Genomic DNA, 25701 nt, shown 5'->3' on the forward strand with positions numbered 1-25701 from the left:
ATAGCACTTGCTATCTAATTTTTCATCGGCAAGGTTGGAGTATTGTATTTGGATTCACATTCCATTAGTAATCCAAAATCCAAAAGTTATCTATTATTTTTCTTTTATCCTTCTACAGTTGCATATCCTCAAAGGGCACTGCTTTACCCTGACTGGGCTAGCTCTAGCTCTTGCTTTTAACTTAGGGCTGCATTTTGGCTCTACCAGGCATCCCTGGTACCCACACTCCTAAGCACACTTTATTTCAGATTTCTGTAACTTCTGGGGGTACACCATTGTTTTTCCCAGTTTGTGTTAAAGCCAGACTTACAATTTTCAATCAGTTAATCTTGTTTGACCCTTAGCTCCAGTTTTATTGCATTTAATCTCTGCATCCATTTGTTCTAATAAGTCTTGCCAGAGTAACGGTTTTGGAGAACCTGGCATGTACAGGAATTGATGTATTCCTACTTATTTTCTCAGCCCGTATTTAGTTGATCCCAAAAGGTAAGCTTTTTCTTGTTGGGCAGTAGCTCCTACTACTGTTGCAAAATCATCTCTGGGTGGTAAGAGGCACCCGTACCCACCAGAAAATAAACCTCTTTATCCTGCTCTCCTAGCTGCAATTTAACCGGTGTACTTACTAGGAATAACTCCCCAGGTTCCCATCATTCAGCTTTTTGCAATCAGAGACGGTTGGATTTCTCCACCAATGTCTCATTTCCCTGCAGTTTGCACACTGCTTGCAGTCCAGCAGGGGTGGAACCCTCCATGGGTTCCTCCAGGCCCCTCCCTTTACCTCTTTCTAAGTGGACCTCTGGGTCCTACGGCTCTACTCTAGCACCGCAACAGTAACAGCTGTTGCTATTCCCAATTTCCTTACTATCTCTGTTTCTCAATTAGTCTTTTTTCTTCATATTGCTCACCCTCTTTTGTTCTGACAACCCTGTTACACCTTGCTCATCTTGGCCTTCCTCAGCCTGCGTCCTTCTCCAACTTTTCCCTTTCCAAACTCTCATCATTACATAAACAACTAACATTACATTTCAGTTTCACCTCCGCCTCTCCGAAGGCTTCCAGTGCTAACACTGGAATTTTGGGTTTCCTAGATCTCTGCACATGAAGGCTATTCTCACTGCCAGTGCCCCATCCCCTCCACCTCCTTCATACCCTGCGTAGGACGCCTCCGCACGCCTTACAGGTTCCCCCTTTTCCATACGCATACCTGGTCCGCCTATGGACGGTCCTTGTCTGTCCCCGCAGTGATCGGGTGAGGAAGGGAGTCCTTCCCAGAAATCTCAGGGTGCGCCAAAGGTGTCCCCTCTCTCAGCCGGTCCTGCAGCCGAACAGAGTGGGTCCCATCTGGGGTGCCAAATTGACATGCAGAAATCAGACCCTATAGCTGGTAAGGATATAGAGCAGGTATGTGTTTATTGGTGACGCGCATACACCCTGGTGCAAGGGGGATCGCTCCACCTAACTTGCACACCGTCCGAAGAAATCGTGCTATAGATATAGGTCAAACTAATACCTGATCAATAGTTGACTGCGAATTCGGATACATATTCATTACATTCCCGAGAGCCCATTAGCATGCAGTCCCTCCCCCTTTTGCGCATGCGTAGTAGGTCGTGATGATGAAGGCTCATAGTCTTCCTCGCGAAGGCTCATAGTCTTCCTCGCTGCAAACTTCTGACCCCGAAGGGGGGGGCATCCCCCGAACCAGTTTCAGCTTGCACTTCAGACATCTAATCACCTCCCTGCCAAATGTTTTCGAGCTGTTCTCCAGTCCTTATCTTTATGGCCTTCATTCTCCTTGTTATTCTGGACCTAGCGCCTGTGAAAGTGCTTGGAATCCCTTGTTTTCTAATACTCTCTACATAAACTATCTATCTCTATTTGCTCCTTATGTCTACCTTGTGAAGCTGCTTTCTCTTTTCTTGCTATGAAGCCCTTCTTTCTATACTGCGGGGACCTGATTTTGCCCTTCAGTTCCTCATTGGTTGAGTACTAAAGGTTCATCATCTTGCCAATGCTCAACTAAACACATGGTACCAGGTAAACGTAAATTGCTGCTAGCTAAGCATATATTGCTAATTAGTTAACTTCTCACATTTGCTCACTCAGCACTCGGTTGTTGTTTCTGGACATCTGCTTCTCCTTGCATAGAGAAAAGCTTGGAAAGAGGATAGAGGAGAGTACCTTGATGCCTGCTTGTTGCAGCTCAACCTACCCGCACAACGAGGCAATCCTTGTGCAGAGGCCCTGGCTTCTTTGCTGTTTGTTAAGTCTGTTTTTCTTTTGCTGCGGGTCTCTTACGTAAATAGCCCTACAATATTCTTTCTAGTCCATAATGCTATATCTATAGCATTTGGAACGTTTAAAAACTACTGCAGTTTTAAGCAAGAATTAATCACAGAATTCAGCAACTATATTTCTACAATATGCTACTAACACATACAGTATTTCTACCTTTAAGCAGGGTGCATTGTACCAGCAGCACTGCTGATGCTTTCTAGGGAGTGAAAGCAGTTTGCAAGGAGAGTTTTTTTTTTTTTTTCTTACTAAACCACCTGATATAGCTACTGAGGATTACATGCCCAAATTTCTGTTGACATTGCTGAACGATAAATCAGTTTAACACTGGAGAGACTTCTTCACCTCTTATTCCTACCAACTGCAGGCATGCAGCATTGCCAAGTCTGCATGTTAGTATTTCTCATGAGCAGCTTTTAGCTGAGTATCACAGCCTGACCAGCAGCTCCCAGTGACAATCCCTTACATGTTTCTCCTGCAAAAAAAACATAGGTGAACAAACAGTGACTCTAAGAGAAAAACCTGTCTAGTCTCATTACACCTGAAGAAACACAACAATTACAAAACAGAAATAGATATGCCCAGTAATACCCAGCAGAGCACAGCTGCCTTGGGCAGCCAGCTGAGAAGTACAGGAGCATTACTCAGAGCAAAGGAAAAGCACTGCAGAATGCTTCTGCTGTGCCAGACCTGGTGAGTTCTACAGAGCTCTCATGGGAAAAGGAGGAAGAGGAGGAAACCAGTTTGATCATCACTTCCCTCTTTATCTCCCCAGTTTGAAGAACCAAGTAAGAGACCGCTTTCAGCAGAGTGGAAAGTATTCCTTACTACGTAATGGATCCCAGCAAGGGCTAAATGTTTGCTTTGATTTTCTCACAGCTATGAGCTGGGGGATCATTACTTTCAAAAGGAACCTTGCAGCTGTACTATGGAAGACACTGCAGTTCACATGCAATGAGGATGCCACAGTAAAAGTGTCATTTTTTTTATGCTGCACAAGTTCTAAAACTGTAAAACCAGCACCCAGGAAGTCAAACCCTAGTTTGATGGTGTTAAGAAAAACAGTTCATAAACCTAATAAAGCAGCTGCTGGAAGCAAATGAAATCAGTGCTCCAGAACAGGACCTTGTCAGGCACTCCTGGGATCCAAGAGACCAGGACTGCATCGGAAGCAGCTTGACAGACAGGGAGGATGCTGCACTTAATAACCTAATTACAGACCTTGTGCCCTTGGCACAACCAACACCTTTTCGCTTCCTACAACTAGAGTATCAGACAGTCACAGTTTTGCTGCTCTCCTGATTGGCTCAGTCTCACCTCCCTTTCCTGCTTCCAGGAGCAATGACTTCCACATCTGGGCCCCACACAGCTAAAGTCACCATTTGTATCCTCCCACGATGTAATTACCACGTATGTTTATAGAAAACCTTTCATTCACAAGGCTCTTCAGTTGCTGCACAAGGTCCATAAGGCACAGAAACGATTTACATGCAACTAACAGCAACCTTTCACATTTGGTCTTCACACTGTAAGAACGTTCACAGCAGCACCAGGTACAGCAGAGTGGAAAAGTTTTTTCAAAGCAGCTACAAACACACAATTTCCCTATCCGGCCTGCTTCTTAAGCTAGGTAAGTAGTATCATCTCATTTCTTGATTCAGATTTTTTTTTTTTTAATCCCAATCCTCAAATATTCAAATACTCCAATTCAAGTTTATCCCCCATTCTGGGAACATAATCACAAACAAGTGAATAAATTACAAACTAAATTAAGCTACTACAATATTTAGTAATTAGCCTACAATGAGAAGAGATGAATATTGAAATTACTTCTCCAGGCACTGAAGGAGAGTCCTCTTGGGAAATCAGTGCGTAATGTCCAACCTCAACTCATCTTCAACTTCAACGCAGTGCCCTTCTTCTCATACAATCGTTGGTATTACGTTCATGAAGGCCACAACTGCGCTTAAATGCCTTATAAAACTCAAAACCGGCACTGCTTTACATTGTAATAAAGGAACACTATGGTTTATTAAGTGTCTTAAAATAATACCGTAAATTCTCTCTGTCAATATACCTTTCCAAAGCCAGCTTCCAGAAAGGATGATGAACAACAGGTTATCCTAGAAAGATACAACCGCACGTCCAAACATAGGACTTCCTATGGAAGTCCATCACAAGATTTCAGGTATTACATTACTGCGCAATTCCAGATCACACATACTTAGGGGACTGCAGAAATGAGAATGAAAGATTGTTCCCGTGCTGAAGAAGCTACACCCCACAGAAAAGCCCATTGAACAGCTGGGAAAGTAACACCATCGCATACCGATCACTTCCCCACAGTTACTCTCACGCTGGCCCTGCTGCCATCCTTCTTCTAAGAAACAATCCTGAAGACAGCCTAATTTCTTAAGGCTTCAGTAATTCGGTAATCAGATTTTCAGCTATACACTGGAGCTTCAACCAAGGAAGGCACAGAATTGCTTCAATATTCCCCTGTGAACTAAAGCTGTACAGTGAGGTCTTAGGGCTGTTACAGATACATGTTGCAAATGTAATTCCACATATATCATAAAATACCTTTCCCGGGTCGTTTGCCACATAACACAGCATTCCTCTGTAACTTTGGTCTGGAGCAATCCCAACAGGTTAATAAGACAAGCTGGATGTTGGCAGGAGTTACTTCAGCCTTTGAAAGAGCATCTACCTCCAGAGCAGAGCAAGGCAGCTGTTTCATAGCATGTCAACACCCATTCAGGGGAGGAAGTGAAGGAACATGCTGCATCCACTGAAATTTAACCTGAAAGAATGTACACATTGGTCAGGAACAGAGCAAGTGGGAGTCCTTCCAAGAGAAATGCTGTGCAAACAACTTCCCTGTCACTGTATACCACCACTCCCATTTCTGAGGGATCGAGTGCAGAGATGTTACGGGGCCAACCTTGTTAGTTGCTGGGTAGAGCCCTTCCACAGGACAGCATTCATGACAGGAATCTCATCCACGTTAGCTCAGAAATCCATTTCCATTATTGGAACAGTCTCCAGGACAGTCACAAGCCTGAGCACCTCTGTGTCCTGCAGGACAACGGAATACACACGTACACCAGCACTCTTCAACTATTCTTTGTTTTCTCCTGTTGTTTGTGAAACAGACTGTTTTTTTTTCAGATGAGTTCAGCAACCAGTCACCCAGCACAACTCCGCAACCAGCCTGTCTCTTCACCCGACACAGAAGGGAAAAACCCACCACCATCATGAGCAGATATGTAACACTGAATGGAGCTTTTCACCTCTGTGCCTCACCGACTTCATCCTCTGTCTCCCCTTCCAATCAAACTGTAGGAACTTCAAAGACTCTTCTCTAGTCCAGGTTAAAAGATACAGCCCCAGAAGCATTCAGAGGCCTTTAGGAGCTACAACACAAAAATCCCCCAGGATCTTCTTCCTTTCCAGACTGGAATCTAGCAAAGCTCTTGTTTGCCTTCATTTTTTCAGCCAAGCCTCAACTAGAAACTCTGCCTTGGCAGAAGATACAACTCACTGAAATACTTTGGATAGGGGAGCAACGACAAACAAAAAACAATAATCACCTACTGTAAAAGCCAGCAAATGAACTTAGTTTCAAGTTCCTAGCATCACCAGTATCTACATAACCTGGATATGGAAAGGGAGCTTGAGGGCTCCTTTGAGGACCATACAGCAGTGTGACACAAGCAGTGCTTACAGACAGCATCTCTCTTTCGTAACAGGTATCCATGTATTTTCTCTTAGATGCCATATACCAGATTGACTTCTCCCTGGCAGTGACTGGCATTTAGGGAGGAGTTAAAAATTACTTCCTTCCCCCGCTTCAGCTTCAGTTCCTCCAGCATGAACACATATAGACTAGGGCCTCAAAGGCTCCAGCAACATTTCCAGATGTCCTAGACACCACGTGGGTGTTAGTAAAACAAGGAGGACCAAAGAAGAGGTACCTATCACTGATATATTACTATATATACTATATATATATATATTGATCGCTTCTTATGCAAGTTTATTGTTTACAGTTTTCACATCAACTTAAACATTCTTCAGTTATCTGAATGTATGTATGTAGGCATTATGTTACAAACTTTCCTTTTCTGAAGGAAACATAAATGTACATAGAAAACCATCAAGGCTGCAGACCCAAGCACTCAAAACCCAGGCGTACAGCAAACAAGTAAACAGATTGTAAGGCAAATAGGTATACGGGTACAGGACCAGAGAGATTACCACATTACAAAGGCATGATGAAATAAAGAGCTTACCCTGGTCGTGGGCTCACCAAAGGGCTCCAAGAGTCAGCCCTTACATGGGGTCTTCCGGTCACTCAGGTGAAACTGTGTTCAACTGTGTCCTCTGCGGCTGACTCAGTGCTCGCCTCAGGTGGTCAATCTGAGGTTCAGGCCACGATTCAACAGTTGCCATACACCGGGAAACGCCAGAATTAAGTTGGCATGGCAAAAGAAAATATTTTTCTCTTAATTTCATTCCCAGAAATGGTGAAACCATTTCTTTGTTTAAGCTTTCCAAACCAATTCATCTGAAGCAGACATTCAGCATGAAAAGTTTCAGCCCAAACAACTGAAACCTGACAAAGTTAGATGCCACTGAAAAAAGGGTCTTATCATGGGAAACGTGAGGCAAGCTTAATTCCAGGCAGCACTACCAGCATCATTTAAAACACAGTTACAATCAAAATTTCATCCTGACTTTACCTTGTATGTTTAGCTATATACTGTCGAGAAGGATTTCAAACTGCCTACCTTTCTTACTGTGTTGGAGGCCCGGGGTCTTTGGCAGACTTGATCAAAACTACAACACAGCTACTTACATCAGGCATCAGAAAGAGAAGCCATTACTCAAAACAACCATCTCAGATGCATGACACAAAGAAGAGGAAGCCACGAGTTTTCAGAGGGTCTCAGTACTCACAGAAGTTTCTACAGGTTCCAGTTCTTTGCATACCTCAATTAAATGCTAACTGCTCTGTTGAAATTAGCAGGTCTGCTTGATGATTACTGCCTGGCATTTCACTAGGAAGTTAACTAGATTCAAAACATACCATTTGCTGTGCTGCTGTCCAGGGCTGCCATCGTCACCAGACTGCTCTGCATTCTCACTGGCCCAGCTTCCTCTGTAGGCTCCTGCTGCACACACACTGCATTCAGCTCCTATTTTTGATGCAGTCTATAAATTTAAACATTAGTTTGCAACGCTGCACTGACAGCCAGGTACCGAATCACAATCTCCAATCAATCAATTTTCACCCAGAGGGTGGTGACACACCAAACAGGTTGCCCAAGGAGGTTGTGGATGCCCCATCGCTGGAGACACTCAAGGCCAGGCTGGATGTGGCTCTGGGCAGCCTGGTCTGGTGGTTGGCGATCCTGCACACAGCAGGGGTTGGAACTGGATCATCACTGTGGTCCTTTTTGACCCAGGCCATTCTATGACTCAACATTTCACGGATGACAAAGAGACGGAGGCACCAACCACATCTCTGGGCAACCTGTTCCAAGGCCTCACCACCCCCACTGTAAAAGACTTTCCCTTACATCCAAGCAAAGATACATAGGCATCAAACCAAGCATCATATGCATCGAGAAAACAATCTAAGGCTGCCCTCAAGAGCTAAACATCACAGGTTTTACAGTGCCGTTTTTTCAGTGTTTTGGATTTCAAACTGATGTTGAGGTTTTAAACTTTGTGTGCGACATTCTCATGAAAAGAACCGAGAAATAACTCCACGTAGAGCACCCAGCTCCACACTGTGTCTAAATACAGCTGCACCCACTGCAGGAAGCTGCTGGGATCAGCAGCACGTAAGCACATCCTACTGGCTTCACTTCAGCCACCAAACCTTGGCTCAGATTTGTACTTGGCACTGAGGTGCTCAGCTGCAGCAGCACACACGTAGGAGAAAGAAGGCACATCTGTTCTCATAGTGAGTAAGTTTCTCTACCTTAAATGATGAACTGCAGTACACTTCTGTGTTGCTCTGTGTTGTCTGAATCGCTGTGGGCCAATGCAGCAGAAACACAAGCAGCTGGTCACAGAAATGCTGTGCTTTCAGACTGAAATACTGCTATTCTGACAAAGGCTACATCCAGTCTGCCGCCAGGCTCAGAGTACCCACTTCATCTCCAGCTACACGTTAAGTAAGTTGTTCCTAGTACTTTCCGGGCTTGCACGCCGATATACAAGAACCATATGTAAGGCTCTTCCCTTGGTCGACACACACACACACACAGCTATGACCATCTCTCCTGGAAACCTGGGCCATAAACCCAGCTGCCTCACCGCTGCCCTCCCTCACAGACGGCCGCAGTGCCTCCCAGCGCCGCGCCAGCAGACCCGGGAAGCCGAGCCGAGCCGAGCCGAGCCGAGCCGAGCCGAGCCGAGCCGAGCCGAGCCGAGCCGAGCCGAGCCGAGCCGAGCCGAGCCGAGCCGAGCCGAGCCGAGCCGAGCCGAGCCGAGCCGAGCCGAGCCGAGCCGAGCCGAGCCGAGCCGAGCCGAGCCGAGCCGAGCCGAGCCGAGCCGAGCCGAGCCGAGCCGAGCCGAGCCGAGCCGAGCCGAGCCGAGCCGAGCCGAGCCGAGCCGAGCCGAGCCGAGCCGAGCCGAGCCGAGCCGAGCCGAGCCGAGCCGAGCCGAGCCGAGCCGAGCCGAGCCGAGCCGAGCCGAGCCGAGCCGAGCCGAGCCGAGCCGAGCCGAGCCGAGCCGAGCCGAGCCGAGCCGAGCCGAGCCGAGCCGAGCCGAGCCGAGCCGAGCCGAGCCGAGCCGAGCCGAGCCGAGCCGAGCCGAGCCGAGCCGAGCCGAGCCGAGCCGAGCCGAGCCGAGCCGAGCCGAGCCGAGCCGAGCCGAGCCGAGCCGAGCCGAGCCGAGCCGAGCCGAGCCGAGCCGAGCCGAGCCGAGCCGAGCCGAGCCGAGCCGAGCCGAGCCGAGCCGAGCCGAGCCGAGCCGAGCCGAGCCGAGCCGAGCCGAGCCGAGCCGAGCCGAGCCGAGCCGAGCCGAGCCGAGCCGAGCCGAGCCGAGCCGAGCCGAGCCGAGCCGAGCCGAGCCGAGCCGAGCCGAGCCGAGCCGACAGGGACACGTGACACACCACACAAACACCACCACCAGCGCCATCCCGACTCTCTGCTCTTTAGGGAGAGCCGCGCCGGGAATGGGGCGGGCATGGCTGCTCTGATTGGCCGCGCTCCCAGCGGCGGCCGCTGATTGGCTGCGTTGGTGCCGGTGGAGGAAGGTTCTGGAAGGCCGGCGGGTGGCATGGCGGCCGCCTGGCGGCGCCGGCGTTACGCTTTGTGCCTTTGCGGTCTTTTCCTGTTCTGTGTGGGCGTTAAACGCGCCTGAAGTGATTTCGCGCTGGCTCTCGATGTGCTGTTGCGGTTAGCGGTCTAGGCCAGATATTTCTCTGCAGGTGCTAGCATGACCGGTAGCCCCGTGAGCCTGTGGCCGTTCTTGAGCCTCTGTCCCCAGCACGCGTCCTTGAGACAGCCTCCCACCCTGCGTGCTGGCCGTTACCACGAAAACCCTTGTGCGAGCTGATGTGTGCTGGGGGCAGCTGGGGCAGCACGGTCTTGGTATGCTCGTGGGCAGAATGAGCCCTCAGCCGGGTCCACTGCACAGCTGCACCTCGGTGGGCACACAGGGGAAGGAAGCAGGCAGGGATGGTGGGGCCCTGCAGACCGTGCCCATGGGGCACTGAGCGGGACGGTGTTACTGAACACATAAGAGCTGTGCACGCAGCTGAGCTGCCTTCAGCTGTGCTCCCGGGGCTGACCGGGTCCTTTCCCCGGGTGCTCAGTCGCTGGTTCAGGTCGTGACTCCACAGTTACCATCCAGGTGGTAAAACCAAAAGTCACATTAAGTGTCTTTTCTGCTCCTTCTTGCAGAACGTAGACAAGTGGTTCTGTTGAAATACCCAAATAATTGATCAGCACGGTATCTGATAAAGCAGGTTTGATTTGCAATTGCAATGGCAGGCCTCCTGCAAGCAGGAGAGCACACAGAAAACAGCCTTACATCTTTTATGCCCTATACTTGACGCTTTCCTCTTTCTCCCCTGGTTCCTCATTGGTTGAGTACTAAAGGTTCATCATCTTGCCAATGCTCGACTAAACGCATGGTACCAGGTAAACGTAAATTGTTGCTAGCTAAGCATATATTGCTAATTAGTTAACTTCTCACATTTGCTCACTCAGCACTCGGTTGTTGTTTCTGGACATCTGCTTCTCCTTGCATAGAGAAAAGCTTGGAAAGAGGATAGAGGAGAGTACCTTGATGCCTGCTTGTTGCAGCTCAACCTACCCGCACAACGAGGCAATCCTTGTGCAGAGGCCCTGGCTTCTTTGCTGTTTGTTAAGTCTGTTTTTCTTTTGCTGAGGGTCTCTTACGTAAACAGAATAGCCCTACAATATGCTTTCTAGTCCATAATGCTATACCTATACCATTTGGAACGTTTAAAAGCTATTGCAGTTTTGCACGCAAGAATTAATCACAGAACTCAGCAACTATATTTCTAAAGTATGCTACTAACACATATGGTATTTCTACCTGTCCACATCACCTTTTTCTAAGGACAAGTTACAAAATGCAAACACATTATGCTCTAGTTCTTCAGATCAATTCCCCCTTTTCAGGATCTAATGCAGAAACAGCATTCCACTCCTAGAGTCCTCTGATATGTTTGCATTGAATTGTGCCAGCGGAGATTGTGCATGGAAATTCGTTTTCTGTGACCTTACCACATTCTGTGATCTGAGCGACAGTTTCGAGGCCAGTAGTAACAAGATTGGTTTCTTCTTCTGTCCTGAATTTTCTTCAGTTCCATTCTTATTCGGCTTTGTTCCATTCAGAATGCAATTGTATATGGATATGAAGAAGTATGTGAAGACTTTGTGGTCTTTGTCGTTTTCCCTAAAAGATGAACACAATCTTTCTGCAGTAACCAGGGCCAAATGTTATCCAGATAGAAGATGGTGGGGTTCCAAACAGTCTTACCATGAAACCTGCTGGGAATGAGTGGAAACATGAGTACGGTGGTACTGTTGGAGCCAAAAGAGCATGGCAGACCTATAGTATGGGAAGGGTGGGTTGACAACCAGAGCTGTGATAAATGGCACTCCTCTTAATAGAGTCTATCAGAGTTGCTATGTGATGTATTTCCTTTCAAAATCTCGAATGTGAGTAGTAAGTAAAGCAGTATGTATGGTATGTACTGGTGTGTTGTGAGGGGAAGAGACCCTTTTGTCCTAAATAGAACTGCTTAATCAGTCAAGTGCTCTGTTACTTTCTGTGCTGCGTGTGTTTTCCGGGCAGCATTTCATGGTGTACAGACTCGTATATGTTTCTTTGCATGAGTGATGTATCCACAGTATAACTGGGGAGGTGAAAGTCAGTGCGAAAAAGTGAACTTGGTGTTTTAAGATGCTATTTGTTTGTGAGGTACAAAGTGCTCCCTGGGGCCTCTTACAGACATGGTCTAGCTAGCAGTTACAGGTTATTTTCGTGTGTTTTTAGTTCCGTGCTGCTTTTCTTAGGTGCCTGTTTCTGCCCTGGTGTCCTTTGCAGGAGCTCTGGAGGTTGGATACAGCAAATGCAAGAATCCTGATCACCACCTAATGCGTGCTGCAGGTGTGAAGCTGAAAGTCCATTGCCTCCTTTCCAAGACAGGTGCAGTGGTAAGTCCAGGGGTTGGCATCCTTAATACACAGTGGGATTACAGTCATCTTTGTTCAGTAAGGAGGTGATCGTTATCCGTAGTAGAGCCCACTTATACTGCAGAAAAGTTTATTTGGAATGACTGTGCTAATGAAAGTAGAGATTTGGGATTATTTAGAAGAATTTGGGTGAAGGTTGCTTTTAACTGATCTGTGAGAGGATGAGTGAAAAACAGAAGCTCCGTTCTTCCTTGTGCTGCAGATCTGCTGGATCTGTTCTGTTGGGATTTCACTTCCCTTGATGTGAAGATGCAGATTGCCTAAGCTTTCTTCATACGTAAGGGAGCAAGGCAGTACCTCCTAAGGTACTCCAGAGGTTCATTCCAATTTCCTGGGGAGGACAAGAGCCACCTTCTTCTGGACATGCTGATTTGCAGGCCATTTCTACAGCAGAGTGGGGTCAAAGTATACCAACACCCCAGAGGCAGCCTGGGGACACACAGTGTCAGTGAAAAACTACTGAGTTTGAAGGGCTGTGTGAGCCTTCCTCTCCTGTCCGTCAGCCCCTGCAGCGTGAGGAGGTGGCATCTCTTCTGCTCCGGTGTGGGCCTGATGCCTCCCATCCTTCCACCACTTAGCGTTTGTGAGAGAAAAGCCAGTCTTTGTTTTCGGCTGCATTCTCAGTAGGCAACGGTAGTCTACTCTCAGATCTCCACTCCAGTTTAGTTTTCTTACCGTTGCTGGAAGGCACTTCCCTCGATGTGCCCTGGGATGCCACGTGGCCCCTGGGAAGCCCCTCGCCAGCTCTGAGGTTGTGGGCTGGGCTCGTGTGGCAGAAGGCAATCTCTTGTTGGGTGCGGTGTTTGAGCAGGCACCCTGATGGTGTTGTGCTTCCTCAGCCCCGGCTGAGGTGGATCCACTTCCATGGGTTGTTCTGCATCTGGAGGTGAATCCACTTGCACAGTCTACGCCATGGTCATCCATGTCCACTGTCTCCTCATCAAATCCTCTCCCCGTAATTGTCTCTGCAAGTGGTGTGCCAGTAAGGGTGGGGGTGCTTGAGGAGCCCTTTCCTGAGAATGGCTCATTTGTGCCATTTTGCTCACCAGACAGAATGTCTGGCCTGGCACAGAGACCTGTGGAGTGTTCAGCCCCCTCTTCATCTAATGCCTGGGCTCCCCTCACTGTGACAGTGGCAGGGCATCTCTGCATTCCCCCAGCTGCCCATCTGCCTGCAAGTGCAGTGCCCCTGGTGCCTGATAGTGGTGATGAGGGGACAAAGCATAACACTGCAGGCCACCAAGGGAAGAGTAATCATAGACTCATCAAACACCCCGAGCTCCCTCAGCTTGCCCTGGGAGGCCATATGGCCTGTGCTCTATCTTCTCTTTTCTAGGCTGAAGAAACCAGGGTCCTCAGCTGCTCCTCGTACATCTTGCCCTCTCGACCCTTCTCCGTCTTCATAGTGCTGCCCTGGATGTGTGTCCTCCTCATATTGTGATGCCCACATCACATCAATGCTGGCTACAGAAGACAGAGGGTGGTAGTTCCAAAAAGTCATCTCCTACACATAACATCTTTGCTGCTTCATTCTGAGTGTCATCACTGAGCAGCGCCGAATAGAACTTCTTCCCTGGTCAGCTGGCTGCCTTAGTTGGAGCCCTGATGGCAGTGATGTGATGACGGCAGGCTTAGTATTGCTGTTCTCTGCTCACCAGGGTATGCTTTGGAAGAAAGCGGTTTGTTGGGGTTTTCTTTGTTTCTTGTTTGTTTTTATTTAATTCCTATGAAACGTATATATGCCACATATATGTACATGTTTTGAATATTATCATTTGAAGTGCCAAGATTTTTTTTAGAAAAGTCGTTATACTCAATTAAGGAGGTGTAGTAAAGATGTTAAAGAGTCCTCTCTCCCAGTTAATGTATAGGCAGCTGATGTGACTGCCTCTGTTTTTAGCAGCTTGCTCAAAGGAACCCCACCAAGCGTTGCAGGCTGGTATCATGGCAGCCGAGTGCTCCTTCTGGTAGCACAATGGACTGTGCCTCCGATAAAGCGACTGCTATCACACAGTGAGCAGTGACAGCAGACACAGGAGGTTTGCAGCACTGTCTTCATCCCGTCTCTCTCCACTTTCAGATTCTTGGTCCAGCCCACAAAGCAAAATGAAATGGAGGAGGAAAATGTGCTAATAGTTCTTGCTTGGTTCCTATTGCAAAGCAAATTATTGCCTGCTAGTCAGAGCAGGGTGGTGCCTGCTGTGTGGTAAACCTTATGCCGAAGCACTGGCACTTTGGCATATTGTACTCCCACCCCTGTCCCCTGCCTGCGACAGGATGTAGGGCACCCACAGCCTCTGGGCTGCATGGGCCAGGGCCTCGCTGCCTCTGGGGAAGGAATTTCCTCTACACATCTACCTCAATTTCCACTCTTTAAGTTTAAAGCCGTTCCCACTCGTATTATCACTGTCTGCCAATGCCAAGTGACACGCAAGGTCTGGCAGCGGGTCAGGTAATGACATGACAACAGTACACAAACAACTGTGCTACTATTTTCTATTTATTGGTAGAGTGGAGCCTGGAAAACTCGGGTTGATGCCAGCAGTGGTTCTGTGGATATCAGGTGGTGCCCCAAACGCACTACTTTCTATTTATTGGTACAGCGGAGCCTGGAAAACTCCGGTTGATGCCAGCAGTGCTTCTGTGGATGTCAGATGGTGTCCCCAAACCCGCACGCTGGGAGTGCTCCCACCTCCTGCTGGATGGTGGAGAGGAGCGAGAGGACAGAGGTGGTGCTGGGCGGTACTGGGGGCTGCTGGGCCTGGTCTGTTTTCCCCTGGCAGTGGTTTTCCAGGTGTCTGAAGATGCCCCTGTGCTGACACTCTGGGGGGGCCACTCCCACCTCCTGAAGGATGGTGGAGGGGAGTAGGAGGATGGTGCCCGGGGGGGCTGTGGGCTGCTGGGCCGGTCACGCTTTCCCCAGGCAGCAGTGGTCGGTCTCTTGGACAGTTCCCGCGAGCCAACACCCTGGGGGGGCTGCTCCCACCTCCTGCTGGATGGTGGAGGGGTGGGGGAGGGCATTTGGGGAGCCTGGGGGCGGCCAGGTCTGTCATGCTGGTGGGGCCGCTGCTGTCCCTTGAAGGATGGTGGAGGGGATGGAGAGGGCAGTGGAGGGGGTTGGGGGCGCCACTCCCGTTCCCTGAAGGATCGTGGAGGGGAATGGGAGGGTGGTGACGGTGCCTGGGGAGCTGGGGGGCTGCTGGAGCGGTCGCGCTTCCCCCAGGCAGTGGTTGTCCGTCTGTTGGACATTTTCCCCAAGTCTGCACTCTGCGGGGATTGCTTCCCTCCCCTGATGGATGGTGGAGGGGAGGGGGAAGGCAGAGGTGGTGCTGGGAGGGGCTGAGGGCTGCTGGGCCTCTCAGGCTTCCCTGAGGCAGCGGTTGTCTGGGTGCTGGACGATGCCCCCGAGCCGACACCCTGAGGGGACCGCTCCCGTCCCCTGAAGGATGGTGGAGGAGGAGGAGGCAGAGGTCGGGGGGGCGGCGTTGGTGGCCGGGGGCTGCTGGGCCTGTTGCTCATCTGCCGGGGAGCCGTTATTTCAGTGCCGGCCGATGACCGCAAGCCTCCACCCCGGGCAGGTTCCTTCCGTCCCCTGAAGGATGGTGGAGGGGGACGGGGGGGTGGTGTTGATGCCCGGGGGGGCCGGGGGCTGCTGGGCCTGTCGCTCATCTGCTGGGGAGCCGTTGTTTCAGTGCTGGCCAATGACTGCGAGCCTCTACCCCGGGCAGGTTCCTTCCGTCCCCTGAAGGATGGTGGAGGGGGACGGGGGGGCTGTGCTGATGCCCGGTGGGTCCGGGGGCTGCTGGGCCTGTTGCGCATCCCCCGGGATGTGGAGCCCAGGCCGGTGGGCCGCGGGGGCCGAGGTGGGGGCAGCTGAGCCTGGCTGCTGTCCAGCCTGGCAGGGGCTGCTCTGGTGGTGTCCTGCAGCAGGTGGGCAGGTCGTCCCCACACAGGTGGTTGCCACCATGTCTGTCTTTTGGGCCCCTCGAGGTGGGCAGGCTGTTCATCTGACTCTGAACTGGAGCTGCTGCTATCATCCCGGGCTTCATCAGCTGCAGCGAGGCGCCTGCGGAGAGAGGAATGTGCTGAGGGCACAGGAGAGCCCCTGCTCTCCTTCCTCAAAGCACATGGCAAAGAGCTGCCCTCAGCTCCCAGCCTGTGTTGGACCCAGCAGGAAGAATGGGCTGAAGCCGATTAAAACATCTAACGGCGTACGTCTCAGACCATGTTAGCCAACAACTAACTGGCCTCTCTACACTAACTGGAAGTGCCTCCGGGCTCACAGCAGCCCTACAGTAAAGAGTTAGGCAGGATGGGGGTGGGGGTGAACAACAACTCACTGGTTTCTCTGCCTCCATCGCCAGATAAGTAGACAGCACAGAATCATCCCTAGCAATAGGGAAACCGGGACAGCTGCAGCAAGTTCCAGGTAGTACTTCTGTGTAGCTTTAATTTGCTCGGCTTTTGCACGTCCTTCACCATCCACACCTGCAGGAACAATGTGGTCATTGCTGTGTCTCGTGCCCTACTGGCAATCTCACAGGAGGTCTGACATTGCCACAAAATGTTCTTTTTCATGTTGTTGGTCTCCTGGAACAAGTGAAAATCCTCAGGCTGCAATGCTTCCCTGATTCCAGGGGAAGCAAAGGGAACTGCCAAAGGCACTGCACATCAAGGTACTCTGGACCCTCTTCTTTGCCTCTCAGCTTTGTTTACACTCTGGCTCTGCCACAGTCCAGACTTTCCTGGGCCATGGATTTGCTCCTTCTTCTCCATCATGCTCTAAGGCTTCTTTTGCACTCGCCCACCCTCGCCCTGTGAGGCTGGGTAGTGCTACTGCAGGCAGGCACATTGGGACCCTTTGGGACACGTTGTCTGACTAAACAAAGCTCATTAGAGCAGAAGGAGAGCGTGTGGGTCTGTTTAACCAACTGCTGCTAGGAGTGACATGGGCAAGAACCACTGATGCGTCAGGCAGGGAGCGCTGCCCTGAGCTCCCCCCTCCCACTCAGAACCCACTCCTGGGGGGCAGAGTCAGGCCCTCTCCGCAGGCATCTGAACCTGCCTCTCCCCCAGCATGGGGGCAACTTGCATGCTCCTAGTTTTCAGGATGTTACTCCTGCAAGATTGCTACTTACCTGGATTCTTCAGAAAAGGATCATAGATCCTGTTGTGTTGGGCTTCCCGGGGCTCTGACAGCACTGTGAAGAATGAGAGAAAGGCAAAGTCTTGGCATGGTGCAGGCACAGAGGAGGCAGGACAGGGAGGCTCCCTCTATGCCACTGCCCCATCTCTGAGTCAGCGCATCCCTCTGGACCTCAGTTTGCAGAAGGGATCTGCAAACTCGGGGTTGCTGGTGTGCCTGGCGCCTCAAGGGAGACACAGCAAGCTCTGGAATGCAGGGGCTGTGAGAGGGAGGTACGCTGGAGGGTCCTGTTTCCTCTCATCATCTGCTGAATGTGGTTTCAGTGGCCTTGTTCCCAAAAGGACAAAGTTCCTAAGTCATTGAGAACAGACATCACCACAGCAAGGCTCTGCTCCGTCCTTTCCTGCTGTGCACACTACAGTTTCTCCATGTAGATTTCTAGAAACTCAGCTTCCTACACCTTTCAGTGAACAGACAGAAATACACCCACCATGTGCTGCCTTCTCCTTCATGATTTTCTTTAGGATATGGGACAGCCTCTGCGGATATTTTCCTTTTCCCAGTGCCTCTTTCCGTCTCTCAGGGCCTTAACAGAAAGTATTAAGATAAATTTCAGACCAACAAGGTATTGAACTGAGTGGTCTTTTTGGTGAAGTAAATTAAGACAACAGCCACCCCGGGGATGCCTGTGGCGCTCCAGCACGGGAGGCAGCTGAGGATTTGGAGCAGCCTTCCCTGGCGGCACTTCTGCAGCCAAAGAATGAGGAGAACTTTCCACCACACACTGCAATCTACATAAACACATCACGGCATCCCTGAAGAGCAGACAGTGCCAGGGGATCGTGCAAGGACAGGGCATGCACGTGTAGGTACGTGTTCTCAGTCACACCTGCAGACATACCTAGCTGCTAGCTGACATTAGGACTGTGAGCTGGCAGCTCTCAAAGGAAGCAAAATCTCAGGACATACCCATAGGAGTTGCTGGGGCTTCTGGCATGGAGCTCAGCTGGGAAGCTGGATCCCATTCAACTCCACCTGCACCTGCAAACAAACATGGAGCAGCTTCTGTCAGACACGGCCAGGTACTTGTTTAGACTGGAGTGACAGCATTGCTCCACAGCACTCTACTCTCCCTGCTGCGCTGGAAGCATCTGGCAAATAGTTGCTGCAGCAGCACCGTGCCAGTCCAAAAAGGACTCATGTGCGGAACTGTCTGGAGAAGGGAAGGGCGTAGAAGGGGAAGATCTAAAGGCCCTTTCCTGTGGGATTGCCCTGACACTCGTGGACCAGATTATGCTGAGGCTTTGGCAAGACACTGCTTATAGGCATAGCTCTAATCAAGTGGTGATGAGAAACATTCCCATGGCGTCTTGTAATCTCTCTCTCCCTTAGGGACCTTCAGTGACTGAAAGGGGCTCTGGTGACAACATGGCACCTAGACCTGGGTCGAAAGTTGCAAAGTTGCAGAGGGGCCAGGTAGGCAGTTGGCTGGCACTCAGCAGCTTTCCAGATACTCTCTCTGGGCCACGTGAAACAATCCTCAGAGACAGCATGGAAGAGCATTTGGGTTTTCTTACTGGGGAGATCTCTGATGTACAGAGACCAAGCCAAATTTGAAAAGAAAGACTTACGACTGATCTGCGTATGGCCTTTAAGGCACAAAGAGACTTGAAAGTACTTTGGAGGTTCTTACGTACCTGAATACACTACTACAGCACTAATTTTTCTGCCTTCAAGGAAACGGGTACTCACAACTTACCTCTGGGTTTCCCCTGAGGCACAAAAGCAATATTCACCCAGTCATTTGGGTAAAGAGCGCCAATGTCATCATCTAGAATCAAGAACAGATGAGAGATGTTCCTATTGCATGTTGTGATTTCCTTTTCCCTGACTGACTGGGGATGGGTCAGGTAATGGGATGGGAGACTCAGGCCGTGATTGCCAAAGCTGCAGAGTGGCCAGGGTGACCTGGAGCCTGGCACTCGGCAGCTTTACAAATGCTCTCTCCAGGCCACGTGCAACACCCCTCCGGGACCGCATGGAAGAGCCCACCAGGGCTTTCTTACAGGGAGATCCCTGCTGTATCTGCCACTGAAGCATTGGAGGAAACGATGCCTGTTTCTTCCTCTGGGCTCCAGCCGGGGGTCTTTGTTGGGAACTGGGATTCGTCTGTGGAGAGCACCAGGAAGCCAGAGCAGAAATGCTCACGCTTTTCCCAGCACACTTCTCCAGAGCTCTCCCCCAGGACAACCCCAGGGTGAAGGCCATGCTCAGCCAGTGGCAGAGCCATGGCCCAGCGTGGCTGGAGCCAGCCCTGGGGACCACTGCTTCCACACATTCTCAGCCAGCTCCTGGGGTGCTGCCTTCTCCCCCTCTCAGCACACCCCCATGGAAGGCAGCTCCAGGGCAGCGTGGCACAGGGCAACAGGGACAACAGCCTGGGCCTCTTGCCCCCAGTGCCACTCAGTTTTGGCCCCATCTCTGCCCACCCACCTGTTCCTGATGCTCGCCACGGAGCAGCACAAGTCTTCTGGGAACACATGGCCATCAGTAGGAGGAGGAGAGCAAGGCGGGTGGGGGCCGTGGCCCCCCACACTCGTGCCATGCTGCCACCGCTACTGCTGCAGCCACAGCAAGTGCTGCTGTAGGGACAGGTACAGAATGCCTGGGGCACACACTGAGCATTGTGACCTCACGGCACAACACGGGGCACTGTGACCTCACGTCCCCACGATGCAGATCTGTTCTGCCACGAGGGCCAGGTTCCCGGTGGGCTTGCTGTGTGCACTGTCATGGTGGGTGAGGATTGCCAGTCATGTAGAGCGGCAGGAAACCACAGCTGAGATTTACACATTTACATCATGGAAACAAAGTCGTGGAGAGGCTTGGCTGGCAAGGGACATTCCCACCAGACCCAGAGATGCTGTCAAAGGATGAAGAAAATCACCCTAATGTTGTTTTTACTGCTTCATACAAATCAAGACATTTAGTTTTGACTTGCAGTGGCATCAGAGAAGCAGTTTCTTCAGTGACATCATATTTGTTATCACAGTCTCTAACAAAAATGGCAAATTGAGCCATATCTGTAGTATCAATACTTTCGTCAATTGCCAGAGCATTTTGATAGACCGATTGATACATTTTCCTATTTCTTCAGTCTGCCTGGCTCTAGTTTGTTGAGACAGAAAATTTTAGAAAAATCCGGTTTTTTTTATTTTCTTCTTTTCAGGACAAATTATATCTGCCATGCCAACTTGGGTCAAAATATGTCACAAACTCAATTTTGGAGTGTGAGTGTGTCACAATTGCTGTTAGAATATGTCATTAACTCTATTCTGGAGTGTGAGAACGTCATAGATTGGGCCAAAATATGTGCATAAACCCAATTTCTGAAAGTGAGAACTGCACAACTCGTGTCAAAATGGGTCATAAATCCAACTCCGGAGTATGTGAAGGTCACAGTTTGGGTCAAAATATGTCACTAATTGCATTTCAGAGACCGAGAACATCACAGCTTGACTCAAGATACATCATTAACTCAATTTTGGAGGGTGAGAATGTCACAATTTGGGTCAAAATACATCATTAATCCTATTCCAGAGGATGAGAACGTCACAGTTACTTTTATTCTACCCAGGGTCTGCAGGCCTTTTTCCACTTGCACACTGCACTCACTTGTCCAATGCATGACACAAAGCCCAAGTGAAACACCTGCTTGCAAAACAAGTCTTGGCCAAATCAAGATAAACTACCAAGGTTAGCTCTCTCTACAAAACAAGTTATTTGTGACTACAGCCACAAATATCAGTTCTCTTAAAACTCTCAGAATTCTTTCTTCCACCCCAGGATTGTTCTTCAATCACGAGCCTTTAGGTCCCTGGCAAAATCCCCCCAAAACATCACCCCGAGAATGTCACCCCAACGCTACTCCCTGATGTCCCCCCCCAGTGATACCCCAACACCACTCCCCAGCACGGTTGCTAGGTAAAAATATATAAGCTGTGTTTAGTAGTGATTAAACGCCATTTTGCTGCTCATCATACTGGTGTGCGTCCGCCGTCATTTGGTCCTGACCAGGTAATTAGCCAGCTTGCGCTAGGGCTAACACAGGTGGCCAACATCATAGTTGCTGAAAGCAACACAGGAGCAGAGGCAAGCAAACTGCACTGCGAGCAACACAGAGGGTTATGAGTCGCCCAGTTTTCTGGGCTCCACCAGAACAGGGGTGGCCAGCAGGGACAGGGAGGTGATTGTCCTTCTCTACTCTGCCCTCATGAGGCCCCATTTGGAGTACTGCATCCAGGTCTGGAGCCTCCAATACGAGAAAGACAGAGCTGTTGGAGAGGGTCCAGAGGAAGGCCAGGCTGAGGGAGCCAGGCTTGTTCAGCCTGGAGAAGAGAAGGCTGCGGGGTGACCCCACTGCATCCTTCCAGTACCTAAAGGAAGCCTATAAACAGGAGGGGAGTCAACTCTTTGAAAGGGTATATAACAGCAGAACAAGGGGAAATGGTTTTAAGTTGAAGGAGGGAAGATTTAGGTTGGATGTCAGGGGGACATTCTTTACTGTGAGAGTGGTGAGGTGCTGAAACAGCTGCCCAGGGAGGCTGTGTATGCCCCGTCCATCCCTGGAGCTGTTCAAGACCAGGTTGGATGGGGCTCTGGGCAGCCTGGGCTGGTATTAAGTGTGGAGGTTGGTGGCCCTGATTGCCGCAGCGGGGTTGAAGCTTCATGATCCTTGAGGTCCCTTCCAGCCCCACCATTCTGTGTCATCTGTGTGAGTTCACTTCAGCATACACACCCTCACACACACACACACACACACACACACACACACACACACACACACACAGGCACCCATAGTAGATAATCCCAGTAAGCGAGAAGCAGAAACTCCCTAAGCAAGCGCGCTATTACTTACCAACCACTGAGAGATGGCAAAAGGCTGAAAAGGAGAGAAAAGGACCATGCTGGTGTTGGATGCCAGCAGGGCATCAAATGCTTCAAAGGGCACTTCTCCTCTCTCCCCCAATGGTTTTCCCAGGGTCTGCAGGCTTTTTTCCACTTCAACACCGTACCCGTGTGGCTGACACATGATGCCTGTAGTGACAGAAAGACAGGGTGGTCTTAACTATGACGGGAGATGTTTGAGTTATTGGCTCTGTCACCTGTAATGCAGAATAAGCAGTCAATAACTGCTTTGCAATCATACCGTACCTTTCCTCTGCTCTGTGCCAAACTTAAGACCAGAACCCAACTGGGGTTCAAACAGAATTTTGGCACTGCCATAGATGCTAGCCAAACCCATCTTGAGTTGCATGCATCTAGTTTAGCTGTAAGGGTAGGATCGAATATTACCCAGTGCCTGGGCCTGTTTAGCAGCTAAGTTGGCTTCCTGGAATGCCTCTTCTTCTGTTCTTCTCCAGTCCCGTTTTTGGCCTTTCTTTGTGAGCCACTACAAAGGCCTCAGCAGCTGCGCTAGGTAGGATATAAAAGAAGGTCTCATTATTATATAAACCCAATAAGAATACATAGAATACAGCAGTGTGACACAAGCAGTGCTTACAGACAGCATCTCTGTTTCGTAACAGGTATCCATGTATTTTCTCTTAGATGCCATATACCAGATTGACTTCTCCCTGGCAGTGACTGGCATTTAGGGAGGAGTTAAAAATTACTTCCTTCCCCCGCTTCAGCTTCAGTTCCTCCAGCATGAACACATATAGACTAGGGCTTCAAAGGCTCCAGCAACATTTCCAGATGTCCTAGACACCACGTGGGTGTTAGTAAAACAAGGAGGACCAAAGAAGAGGTACCTATCACTGATATATTACTATATATACTATATATATATATATTGATCGCTTCTTATGCAAGTTTATTGTTTACAGTTTTCACATCAACTTAAACATTCTTCAGTTATCTGAATGTATGTATGTAGGCATTATGTTACAAACTTTCCTTTTCTGAAGGAAACATAAATGTACATAGAAAACCATCAAGGCTGCAGACCCAAGCACTCAAAACCCAGGCGTACAGCAAACAAGTAAACAGATTGTAAGGCAAATAGGTATACGGGTACAGGACCAGAGAGATTACCACATTACAAAGGCATGATGAAATAAAGAGCTTACCCTGGTCGTGGGCTCACCAAAGGGCTCCAAGAGTCAGCCCTTACATGGGGTCTTCCGGTCACTCAGGTGAAACTGTGTTCAACTGTGTCCTCTGCGGCTGACTCAGTGCTCGCCTCAGGTGGTCAATCTGAGGTTCAGGCCACGATTCAACAGTTGCCATACACCGGGAAACGCCAGAATTAAGTTGGCATGGCAAAAGAAAATATTTTTCTCTTAATTTCATTCCCAGAAATGGTGAAACCATTTCTTTGTTTAAGCTTTCCAAACCAATTCATCTGAAGCAGACATTCAGCATGAAAAGTTTCAGCCCAAACAACTGAAACCTGACAAAGTTAGATGCCACTGAAAAAAGGGTCTTATCATGGGAAACGTGAGGCAAGCTTAATTCCAGGCAGCACTACCAGCATCATTTAAAACACAGTTACAATCAAAATTTCATCCTGACTTTACCTTGTATGTTTAGCTATATACTGTCGAGAAGGATTTCAAACTGCCTACCTTTCTTACTGTGTTGGAGGCCCGGGGTCTTTGGCAGACTTGATCAAAACTACAACACAGCTACTTACATCAGGCATCAGAAAGAGAAGCCATTACTCAAAACAACCATCTCAGATGCATGACACAAAGAAGAGGAAGCCACGAGTTTTCAGAGGGTCTCAGTACTCACAGAAGTTTCTACAGGTTCCAGTTCTTTGCATACCTCAATTAAATGCTAACTGCTCTGTTGAAATTAGCAGGTCTGCTTGATGATTACTGCCTGGCATTTCACTAGGAAGTTAACTAGATTCAAAACATACCATTTGCTGTGCTGCTGTCCAGGGCTGCCATCGTCACCAGACTGCTCTGCATTCTCACTGGCCCAGCTTCCTCTGTAGGCTCCTGCTGCACACACACTGCATTCAGCTCCTATTTTTGATGCAGTCTATAAATTTAAACATTAGTTTGCAACGCTGCACTGACAGCCAGGTACCGAATCACAATCTCCAATCAATCAATTTTCACCCAGAGGGTGGTGACACACCAAACAGGTTGCCCAAGGAGGTTGTGGATGCCCCATCGCTGGAGACACTCAAGGCCAGGCTGGATGTGGCTCTGGGCAGCCTGGTCTGGTGGTTGGCGATCCTGCACACAGCAGGGGTTGGAACTGGATCATCACTGTGGTCCTTTTTGACCCAGGCCATTCTATGACTCAACATTTCACGGATGACAAAGAGACGGAGGCACCAACCACATCTCTGGGCAACCTGTTCCAAGGCCTCACCACCCCCACTGTAAAAGACTTTCCCTTACATCCAAGCAAAGATACATAGGCATCAAACCAAGCATCATATGCATCGAGAAAACAATCTAAGGCTGCCCTCAAGAGCTAAACATCACAGGTTTTACAGTGCCGTTTTTTCAGTGTTTTGGATTTCAAACTGATGTTGAGGTTTTAAACTTTGTGTGCGACATTCTCATGAAAAGAACCGAGAAATAACTCCACGTAGAGCACCCAGCTCCACACTGTGTCTAAATACAGCTGCACCCACTGCAGGAAGCTGCTGGGATCAGCAGCACGTAAGCACATCCTACTGGCTTCACTTCAGCCACCAAACCTTGGCTCAGATTTGTACTTGGCACTGAGGTGCTCAGCTGCAGCAGCACACACGTAGGAGAAAGAAGGCACATCTGTTCTCATAATGAGTAAGTTTCTCTACCTTAAATGATGAACTGCAGTACACTTCTGTGTTGCTCTGTGTTGTCTGAATCGCTGTGGGCCAATGCAGCAGAAACACAAGCAGCTGGTCACAGAAATGCTGTGCTTTCAGACTGAAATACTGCTATTCTGACAAAGGCTACATCCAGTCTGCCGCCAGGCTCAGAGTACCCACTTCATCTCCAGCTACACGTTAAGTAAGTTGTTCCTAGTACTTTCCGGGCTTGCACGCCGATATACAAGAACCATATGTAAGGCTCTTCCCTTGGTCGACACACACACACACACAGCTATGACCATCTCTCCTGGAAATCTGGGCCATAAACCCAGCTGCCTCACCGCTGCCCTCCCTCACAGACGGCCGCAGTGCCTCCCAGCGCCGCGCCAGCAGACCCGGGAAGCCGAGCCGAGCCGAGCCGAGCCGAGCCGAGCCGAGCCGAGCCGAGCCGAGCCGAGCCGAGCCGAGCCGAGCCGAGCCGAGCCGAGCCGAGCCGAGCCGAGCCGAGCCGAGCCGAGCCGAGCCGAGCCGAGCCGAGCCGACAGGGACACGTGACACACCACACAAACACCACCACCAGCGCCATCCCGACTCTCTGCTCTTTAGGGAGAGCCGCGCCGGGAATGGGGCGGGCATGGCTGCTCTGATTGGCCGCGCTCCCAGCGGCGGCCGCTGATTGGCTGCGT

The 25701-nt window shown here is 49.9% G+C and overlaps 1 protein-coding gene and 1 long non-coding RNA gene across 30 annotated transcripts in view; both read right to left on the bottom strand.

The window, feature by feature from the left end:
- Positions 1-1393: 1393 nt before the first annotated feature.
- Positions 1394-8669, bottom strand: LOC121108051. Of its 2 annotated transcripts, none has more exons than XR_006932284.1 (2): positions 8288-8669; positions 1394-7469 (listed from the first exon to the last, which is right to left on the bottom strand). It is a non-coding gene; the product is annotated as an uncharacterized LOC121108051 (long non-coding RNA). The 2 variants fall into 2 exon arrangements; XR_006932283.1 differs by having other exon boundaries at positions 1394-7512.
- A 5673-nt stretch (positions 8670-14342) lies between these two features.
- Positions 14343-25701, bottom strand: part of LOC107049262 — a 49205-nt gene continuing 37846 nt past the window's right edge. For 12 of the 28 annotated variants that reach the window (XM_040654583.2, XM_040654584.2, XM_040654581.2 and 9 more), the window contains one exon: positions 14358-15030. In XM_040654583.2, coding sequence (XP_040510517.1) covers positions 14625-15030 — 406 coding nt within the window. In that variant the 3' untranslated portion in view covers positions 14358-14624. Of the gene's footprint in view, positions 16111-16384; positions 16533-17182; positions 17246-17680; positions 17777-18159; positions 19022-19683; positions 21121-22108; positions 22666-22753; positions 22953-23321; positions 25452-25701 lie in introns of those variants that run through there. The other 16 variants (XM_046904913.1, XM_040654574.1, XM_040654597.2 and 13 more) reach the window with 15 other exon arrangements.

The sequence above is a fragment of the Gallus gallus genome, chromosome 33, assembly GCF_016699485.2.
Source record: "Gallus gallus isolate bGalGal1 chromosome 33, bGalGal1.mat.broiler.GRCg7b, whole genome shotgun sequence".
In the NCBI taxonomy this organism is placed as follows: Eukaryota; Metazoa; Chordata; class Aves; order Galliformes; family Phasianidae; genus Gallus; species Gallus gallus.